The sequence below is a fragment of the Propithecus coquereli genome, unplaced genomic scaffold, assembly GCF_000956105.1.
Source record: "Propithecus coquereli isolate 6110/MARCELLA unplaced genomic scaffold, Pcoq_1.0 Scaffold821, whole genome shotgun sequence".
In the NCBI taxonomy this organism is placed as follows: domain Eukaryota; kingdom Metazoa; phylum Chordata; class Mammalia; order Primates; family Indriidae; genus Propithecus; species Propithecus coquereli.
Genome location: NW_012154408.1, coordinates 1049974 through 1059419, shown reverse-complemented (window position 1 = coordinate 1059419; position 9446 = coordinate 1049974). Strand labels below are relative to the sequence as shown.

Below are 9446 nucleotides of genomic sequence, written 5' to 3'. Positions count from 1 at the left end.
GATGCTGGACGGAAACCTGAAATTCTCAGCTACCTGGGCATCAGCAACGCGCTAAGGGGTTGGGGGTCCAGTAATCGAGGCCAGCAGGTGCCTGTGATTCCACCAGGAGGATGAGGAGCATGCACGGTGGTCGTGCCCTGCACTCAGTGCCACCTGTGCCTGCCCTTTGGCCAGTCCCTAGAACAGCCTGCCAGTTTTACAGAGGAGCCTCCTCGTGTCCTTACTGCCATGTCCAGGTCTTTCTGGCTGTACTGTAGCAGGTCCACGATGGGCCCAGTGGTAGGCAGGGGTGGGCTCTCAGGCATGAGGACACACGGGGGTGGGCCCGGCACCTGCAGGGAGATGGAGATGAGGGGTGAACCCTGCACCTAGGGGATTCGGGAAGTAGCCACAAGCCTTCCTCCTCACATCTCCCACCTGCCACCTGCCACCCAGGAGGAAAGGCCCACCCAGCCCAACTCCATGGAGATAGCATGGGTCGGGTGGTGGTGGCGGAGGGACGTGCAACAAGCTCCCCTCTGTCAGGTGCCCAGCAGCCCCACCACCAACTGAGCTGAAGGCTTTGGACCCCAGGAACATAGGACAGGCCCTCAAAACAACATGTGTCTTTAGACCACAAAAAGATCACTCAAGAGGGACTAAAGTACTTACGGGAACATCCAGCACTCCCAAAAAATCAAACTCCACGAGTGTGGCTTCTGGCGGATTTCCTGAGGAAGGCCAGTCCGCATTGCGTGTGCTGAGACCAAACAGAGCAGCCTGGGTCACCTCAGGTCCTCTCAGTGTTGAGCAGGACATAAAGCACAGATGTCTCCAGTCAACCAAGCTTTCAGTTTGTTAGTTGAAAACCAATAAAGTCAGGCTTGCAGCAGAAAATGCACGACTGTATCTAGCGAGCCCAACCTCTCCATTGCCCCGAGCCCCTTCCCTCTTGCCTGCTGTCCTTCCTGGGTCAAAGGCTTAATTTTTATTATTAGATGTGGCAAACTTTTTTCCTCCTCAGCTTCATGGCTTTTATGGAATGCCTAGTAGATCAGTCTCCTCGAAATTACGTAAATGTGCTATGTTTCCTTCCAGAACAGGGGTCAGCCCATGTTTTCCACATTTCAGGATGTGAAGGCCACACAGCTTCTCTCACAACTACTCAGTAGTGTGAAAGTTGCGATGGACAATTTGTAAAGGAAGGGGCGTGGCTGTGTGCCAATAAAACTTTATTCATAAAAACAGGTAGTGGGTGGAGTTTGGCCCACAGGTCATAGCTTGCTGACCTCTGTTCTAGAGTTACTACTTAAAAAAATATGTTTATCTGTTGGGGAATTCCAGAATTAAAAAAGACAGAAAAAAAGGAAATAAGAAAAAGAGAAAAAAAAGTGTTTAGATCTTTAATCTACATAGAATGGTGTCCATAATGAGCATGGCACTGTCCCTGTGACTGGAGGGCAGGGTCCTGATGGTGCCCACTAAGGAGCTCAGGGCTCTTGCTGTCCTGCCCATCCACCATGATTCGCTTTTAGTTTAGATCATCCCCTTAGTCTAAAAGTCTCTGATCAAATGGAGCACCTGGGAACAGCCACCCATCTCCTTGGCCTGCGCTAAAGGCTCCACAGATGGGGGGCAGGTACCTGCTTGTCGCAGTGGATGTGGTCACTGGTCGACGAGGACTGTCCTTCAGTAGCGGGTCGAACTTGAGGTATAAGGACTGCTTCCTCAAGGCCGACTCCTTAAACTAGGGGAGGATAGGGCAAGTCAGCAGGTGTCACTGTTGTCCCAGAACGGTCCCCAGAGCCCTGGGGCGAGCTGCTCACGAGGCAAAGGGCTCTGGGGAGGTCACAACACACTCCTGCTTCTGGTTGCCCACAATTCTGCCCCAGGTACCACCATTCCTGGCATCACAGGATTTCCAGGTTTGTCTCAGGTGATCACCTGGGTTGGAACTCTGGTAGGACTACAGGCCACCACTTAAATGAGAAATTGTAGGAAAAGGGGCCCTAGAGACACTCAGGACCAGTCCCGACGTTTGGGCCTATTTGCAGTCAGGGAAAATATGGGCACCCTGTGCCGCTCCACAGTGAAGAACCATCCGGCTGTTTGGGCGTGACGGTGTGGGGCTGTTCTGGGGACATGCAGTCCAGGTGAGGCTGCCGTCACAGTGCCCAGGACTTACCGAGGAAGTTCCAAACTGCTCCAGGTAATCTACCTCGGCCCCTGTGCCTAGAACTGAGAGGGAGCAAGTCGCTGCTGCTGTCACTGTCCCCTCACATCCAGGGCCCTGAGGGCCACAGGCTAGGTCTCCCATGGTGCTCAATAAGATGTGACCATGGCTCTCTGGTGGAATAAACACAGGGAGCATTCCTGGCCAGTAGGCCAGCAGCCTCCTCACCTGGGACCTGGGGCCGAGGGTCCTTTGCCTTATGGTGGGATTTCTCACCTCAGTGCTGCTTACACTTGGAGCCTGACCACTCTCTGCAATGGGGGTGTGCTGGGCACTGCAGGCTGCTAAGCAGCATCCCTGGCTAGCTACTCAATGCTAGTAGCACCCCTAGGCATGACAACCAATAATGAATGTCCCCTGGGGGGCAAAAGTACCCTAGTTGAGAACTACTGTTTAAAACTGCCTTAGAAAAACCTTTCAAGATCTGATAATATAAACTTTGGTTAAGAAAACCTAAGGGTAAGCCGGTGCAGACGCAGGAGGATCGCTTGGGCCCAGGAGTTCAGGGCTGCAGGGCGCCGTGACTGTGCCTGTGAACACCCACTGCATTCCAGCCTGGGCGGCATAGTGAGATACCACTAAAAAAATTAAAAACCTTTAGGGTGCTTCACGCTATATACAAAAATTAACTCAAAATGATCAAAGACCGAAATGTAAGAGCTAAAACTATAAAACTCTTAGATGCCCAAAAGATGTTCATTAGCCATCAGGGAAATGCAAATCAAAACCACAACCAGATACCACCTCCCAGCCACTAGGATGGGCAGGACGAGTGAGACATAACAAGTGTTTTGAGGAACCCTCCTACACTGCTGGTAGGAAGGTAGAATGGTGCAGCCCCTCTGGAAGACAGTCTGGCAGTTCCTCAAAAACTTGAGCATAGAGTCACCATGACCTAGTAATTCCAATGTCAGGTGTACATGCAAAAGAATGAAAACGTATGTCCACACAAAATCTCAAGGGTGCCTCATACCATATATAAAAATTGACTCAAAATAGATCAAAAACCTGAAGACATGAATGTTCGTGGCGTTATTTACAACAGCTAAAAAGTGGAAACAACCCAAGCGTCCAGGGATGAATGAATGAATGAACAAAATATGAATGTTATTCAGCCACAGCGGGGACGGGGCACTGACGCCTGCTGCAGATGGATGAGCCCTGGAAACACTATGCTCCGTGGGAGAGGCTAGACCCAAAAGCCCATGCTGTGTGTGATTCCAGGGGTCCCACATGGGGGTGACAGGTCCACCCCAGCTAAAGCTTATCCCCATGTGGCCAGAACCCATGACTATCCTGCCAGAGATAAAGCTTATGTTCACCTTCCAGTCTTCTCAATGACTGAGGTTTTTTTTTTTTTTTTGAGACAGAGTCTCACTCTTTTTGCCTGGGCTCGAGTGCCGTGGCATCAGCCTAGCTCAACCTCAAACTCCGGGGCTCAAGCAATCCTTCTGCCTCAGCCTCCAGAGTAGCTGGGACTACAGGCATGCGCCACCATGCCTGGCTAATTTTTTTTCTATATAGTTTTTTAGTTGTCCGATTAATTTATTTCTATTTTTAGTAGAGACGAGGTCTCGCTCTTGCTCAGGCTGGTCTCGAACTCCTCAGCTCAAGCAATCCACCCGCCTCAGCCTCCCAGAGTGCTAGGATTACAGGCGTGAGCCACCACGCCCGGCCTCAATGACTGAGGTTTTAAGTGACCAAAATTGAGATTTTACAAAGTTGCTTTATAGCCTTTAAACCAATCCAATTATAACTCTTTGAAGCACTTTATTTATTCTTTTCTCCTGCTTTTCTCTTCTGATGCACTTTAACGACCATTGTACCTTCCACATTTCACCACAGCCTGGTGTTGAAGGTTTAAGCTTCTCATTTCATTAATTCCCTGATTACCAACGAGTGCCCAGTTGGCGATTATGAGTTTGCATGTTGTCCTTGAGTCATCTTGTTTATGCCTTCGGCCGATTTCTCTGAGTGAGTATACAAATTCTATTTCTAGAAGTCCTTTATGTGAAAGGCATGAGCCCTATCCTACTGAAAATGCCTATCTTTTGATAAACTAGAAGTTTGTGTATGAATTACTTAACGTTAGGGGCAGACCAGCCTGTAGAACGACCACTGGCCAATGACACAGGGGAGTCAAGCCACCAAACACAGATGCTCAGGGGATACATTTAAAGCAAACCAGAGGACGTCCGCCCTGAGGTGACTTACCCTCTGCAGGGTCTCTGAAGCTCTCCTCCCTCGGCTCCAAGGCAGGCTCTGGCCCCTGCTGAGTGAGGGGCACTGCCTCACTGCCTGGACAGCTCGTGGGAACCGATGTGCCTGAAGACTTCCAGTTTCCCTCCTGGAGGGAAGGTCAGAGTCACCCTTGGCAGTTGAGGACCCTCTGGGTGGGATTTTGCTTCACCCAGTCTCATCAAAGTAAACCCCCGGGGCAGGGGCAGCAGGGTATCCCATCCCGTCAACGCAAGGTCACCGGTACCTCCCTTACCCCGATACTTTTCTACATGGATAGTACAGGAGCATAAGGCCTCACACACACCCCGTACCTTGCCCTCTGCGCTTGGGGTCTCAGCTGCCATCTGCGCCACAGGTGTGTCCTCCACTGAGGCTGGACGCAGCTGCCTAGAGAGACAGAGTCAGCAAAGGCCTAGGTGCCCTGCCCCATGGCTCCCAGCACCAAGCTGCCCACCTGCCTCCCACCTGCATTGTTGCATTGGTCATGTCAGTGCTCAGCTAGAGTGCGCCAGGTGCAGGGGCTGCCCAAGCGACCTGACCAGGAAGCTGCCCTCACCAACCCCACCCAGCATTAGAAACGCGCCTTGCCTGCTGGCTCTGGGAGGAACGGGCAAGCAAAGAGGACTCGAGCAAAGAGGACTCGTGTAGTCTTTTGACCGTGAAATCAGCAAAGGGTCTGGGGGCACAGGAGGTAGGAAAGGGCCATCCCTGGGCTGAGCAACTAGGGCCATGGGGTGTGGCCTAAGAGGAGACAGTGGATGGCAGCTGGCCCTGGACGCTCTGCTAGGAAAGGTCCACACCAGAACGCTGGGTGGAGGAAGGCCAAGACCCCAGCGAGCAGCGGCACCAGAGGGGGCTCCCACCGGAAGGCACACAGGTGGGGACTGAGAGTCACCCTAGGTGGAAACAGGCTCATCTGGCTGTTGGAATTCAGGTTCACCTGGGGAGGTGCCTGAGCTGGGGGAGGGGACCTTGCTCTGGGGCTGGCCACATTTTGCTTTCAACTTGAGAGGCAGCTTCACGCGCTTGATTCTTCTTTAAACCCAGGGCGCGCTGCCACACAACTCCTGACACCCTCCCGGCCTCAGGATCGGGGAACCTGCAGCTGTGCCTCCTCTGCCCAGAGGCCCCTCCTCGGGGGTTTCCCTGGCCACAAAGGAGCGTCTAAGTGGTATTTCTGGATTTGGGCCCCTGACCACACGTACCACAGAGCAGCCACCCCGCACTTACAGGCTCAGACTTGAGTCCTCCGCGGCCCCAGGCCCGGAGGTTGGGCTTGTGGCCCTGCCAGCCGTCAGGGGCCCGGGGGTGCCCACACTCTCAGGGGGGGCCAGGGCCTCTCCAGGCAGGTCTGCCAGGGGCACTCCACGTGCTCCTTCAGGGCTTGTACCAGCAGGCGCAGCAGCCTCGGCCAAGGAGGCAGAGCCCCCGCCATGTGCACTTTCTCCCTCGGCTCTGTGAGGAGTCTCTGCTTTCAGGGAGGACGCTATCCTGGGAGGGTCTTCCGGGGCCTCGGAGAAGGATGTCACGCTTCTGTCTGAGGGACGAGAACTAATGTTTTCCTCTAAGGCTCTCTCAGGGATGCCAGACATTTTTCTTGGAGACGCCATTTGGCTTTCAGGACTTCCTGGGCCCTGGGGAGAGCTGGAGGCACCTGGGTTGGCCAGGGGGGCCGGGCCAGGCTCCGCGGAGCTGCCACCTTCAAAGGTTGGGTCTGCATTCCCTGGAGGAGCATCAGCACCAGCCGCCACTTGTTTCTGGAGAATTCTATTGATAGTTTTGGCCTCCACTTGCTTGATAAACTGTTGGCTTTTTAAAAATAGGCTTAATGTTAATTGGAGTGAATTCTTGTAATGTTACGCTGCCTCAGCATCCATCTTGAATACAAGTTTAACCTTCCCCACCAGAAGCAGGGCCTGTCACCCTTGACACGGCTTCCAGTTCTACACTCCTCCCCAGCCCTAGTTCCTCATCACGGTTCCTCACTGTCGTGTCACCTCACGCAACCGCCTGCTGGTGACCAGCTCCCTGTGGTGCAGCTGCAGATAGCCCACCCACTGTGGAGGGGGTGGCTGCGCATGGAGTCTCCATCGGTGGCCTGCCTGTGTCATCATGCTCACCAAATGCCTTCCTAGGTGCCCAACCCACATTTCTGCAGTAGCCTTTGAGGTCTTCACTATTCCGACAGCCTCTGTGCACCGTGTACACAGTGTAGTGCTGAGGCACAGGCCGGTCAACAGTAACAGGAGTGACATAGCACAGGTTGCTGCCTAGGCATTAGGAGGAGGACACCACACCCAAATGGCTCAAGCCAGGCATAAGCTTACTGGGCTCTCTGCTTTTCTGGGGCTTCCTTTAAAGGAACAGCTTGGGCATTTGCCCGTGAACTTAAAGTGACCCCTACCCTATTCCCTGATATGCACTGCAAGTTGCCACGCTCTCAGCTCTCCTCACCTGCCAGCACTCCCAGTCCTAAGTGTGGCCTCTAGGCGTGCTGTGTACCACCAGGGCCTGTAAGTAATAAAACCTTCATTTCCATCTTGTGTTTCTCCTAAGCCTTGAAGGGGTGCTGTCTTAAAGACATAAACTACAACATCTGTTAGCTATGGGCAGAAAACAAGAATGTTTGGTCAACCCTGTCCTCTGGTTTAAATCTCACCCAAGGACGTGACCACAGATCAGTGCTGGCAGCCATCTGGGGACACACAGACTGAGACAGAGCAGGGATGTGACAAGCCAACCATCCAAGTGAAGGTTTTCTGCGTTAACCTGCTTTCCCCTTTCAGTCGGAGACCAGCAGCTCTGTGGGCAGGGATGGTCAAACTTTCACTGAAGAGGGGGATGGCGGAGGTCAAGAATGCTGCCTTCAGATAGAGCAGGGCCTGAATGGCCTTCTCGACTCCTCTCTGGTATGTGGCTACACCAGGCTAGCACCTGTTACAGGGGAGTGCCATGCGCACAAAGGACATCTCCTAGGGGACCGCTGTCCCGTCGTGTTTCACTTCTAATGCAGGGTGTTGGGGTGCAGAGGCCACAGAGCCCTGATAGACAGAAAGCTTGCTGGGACAGCTGGGGCTGGACCACAATGCTGAGGGCATGAGTTGCTGTGCTCGTGGTGACATTTTTTTATTTAAGTTAGGTGAGAGCATATTAGTGCTATATTGTGCTTTTCTCTCTACGTCTTTAATCTGTTTAAAAGTTTGAACCGTTAAATCAGCAAAAACCAGCAGAAAATTGTGCCAGTGAGGCCCCTACCCACACTGGATGTGAGATGTATTAGCTCAGCTGTGGAGTGAGGCACTGCCTCCAGGGCCCCCCACTTTCTAGGCAAAGACAGGATGAGCCTTGGTGCCACTTACCATCATGCGTCGGGTCGGCCAGCAGACTGCCCAACCCAGCGCCTGATGCCAGGCCCAGCCCTTTGACCACATATATTCTGAGCAGCAAGGAGTTGTGACCTGCTCTGTGTCGGACCTGGGCCAGTTCACCCCTCCCTAGGCAACCTGGTGGTTCCCCACTCCCGAAAGGTCACCATGTTGATGCCGAACTTAGTGCGGACACCTGATAGGCAAAGGGCGCTACAGCCTAGAACTCCTGGACTCAAGCAATTTTCCCACCTCAGTCTCCCAAGAAGCTGGGACTACAGGCACGCGCCACAGCCCAGCACACGTATTTTGACTGGTATAGACAGTACAACACAATTTCTCTGCCTACAAGTTTCTATCTGTTCTTTCTGAGTGCTGAAATGAGCAGAATGAAACAGAGAAATGAAACTGCAGATCGTCATTCCCTGGAGGTGGGTCAGGACATTTCATCGCGTTAGAGAAACAAAGATTGAGGCCAACTGATTGGCAAGGGCCCAGCAAAGCAGTAAAGTATGAAGTTAAACCTTATTCTGAGTATTTGATGATCAACTTTTCTGCTAACCAACAGGCCACACACTGTATAAACTCACTAGAGATCAGGAGAAATCCAGCCAAGATGTGACAGAATGTTCCCACCAAGTCAGTCAGAGACTGTGAAGCTACGGTACATTCAACAGCACTAACACTTACTTCTCTTTCTGTGGCCCAACATGTTGAAAGTTTTCTGATCCAATGGTGTCATCCAGAACAAAAGGAATCTCAAGTTTGCTAGTCATGCTGGGACTTAAGATCCTGTGTGTCTGTGGATCCCGCAGAGGTGTCTGAAAAGTCACCTGTTAGGGAGTGAGGAGAGAGTACCTGTTTGCTAATTCAAATTGTTACAACCATGTTGGCTGTTCGACATGGTCACCAGAAAAGTAGGCCCCAGGGCAACCTGACAGGCTACACACAGTAGAGTTCACACTTACCTTCATTGCTTTGGCCAGGTTCTTGGGTGGCACATTTTCTTTCTGTGACAGACAAAGAACAGACAATCTTCCGGTAAGTTCTGGTGGTGAAAACAGGAAGTCGCAGTTTTCTGTACTTTTTTCACTGGTGACATCTTCGTCATTTAAGATCTGCAGACTCATTCTAGTAAAGCAAAACATCTTTGTGTCAGCATGAGGGAAATGACACTGCATTGTTTGGACACATATGACCCAGGGACAGAGCTGCCCCAAAGTCCTGCGGGGAGGACGTTGTCTCCCAGCACAGGTGTGGTCAACACCCTAAAGCTCACCTCACACTGGTGTCCTCTGCCAAGGAAGGCAGAGAAAACCTCAGAGTCAGTTCCTGTCCCACTTCAGGGGACTCTGACTCTCCAGCCTGGCAGGGGGAGCTTCGGGCAGCCCTGCCAACTCCTGGGATGAAGAGCTAAAAGGGCCTTCAGGCTGAGAGAAGGGAAAAAACCCAGTCCTCATAACAACTCCTACTGTTGGATTACTCTGTTGGGTAAAACTTAGCAGACAGGAAAATCCTGGCCTGTAGGAAAACCAGAAGAGCCAGAGGAAGCCCCAGTCTCCCCACAGGCCTCTGCCTGTGGTATAAGGCATGAGAGGGCAGCTGAGGACAGGACAGGGACTCTACTC

The 9446-nt window shown here is 52.4% G+C and overlaps 1 protein-coding gene across 1 annotated transcript in view; it reads right to left on the bottom strand.

Annotated features, from left to right (window-relative positions):
- The window catches only part of TACC3 (transforming, acidic coiled-coil containing protein 3), a 20458-nt gene that overhangs the window by 9865 nt on the left and 1147 nt on the right, over window positions 1–9446 (bottom strand). Inside the window, exons 2-10 of the mRNA XM_012663683.1 lie at window positions 8787–8949; window positions 8509–8651; window positions 5684–6262; window positions 4765–4840; window positions 4427–4559; window positions 2165–2217; window positions 1623–1726; window positions 652–739; window positions 225–332 (exon numbers count right to left, since the gene is read on the bottom strand). Coding sequence (XP_012519137.1) covers window positions 225–332; window positions 652–739; window positions 1623–1726; window positions 2165–2217; window positions 4427–4559; window positions 4765–4840; window positions 5684–6262; window positions 8509–8651; window positions 8787–8948 — 1446 coding nt within the window. The 5' untranslated portion in view covers window position 8949. The remainder of the gene's footprint in view (window positions 1–224; window positions 333–651; window positions 740–1622; window positions 1727–2164; window positions 2218–4426; window positions 4560–4764; window positions 4841–5683; window positions 6263–8508; window positions 8652–8786; window positions 8950–9446) is intronic.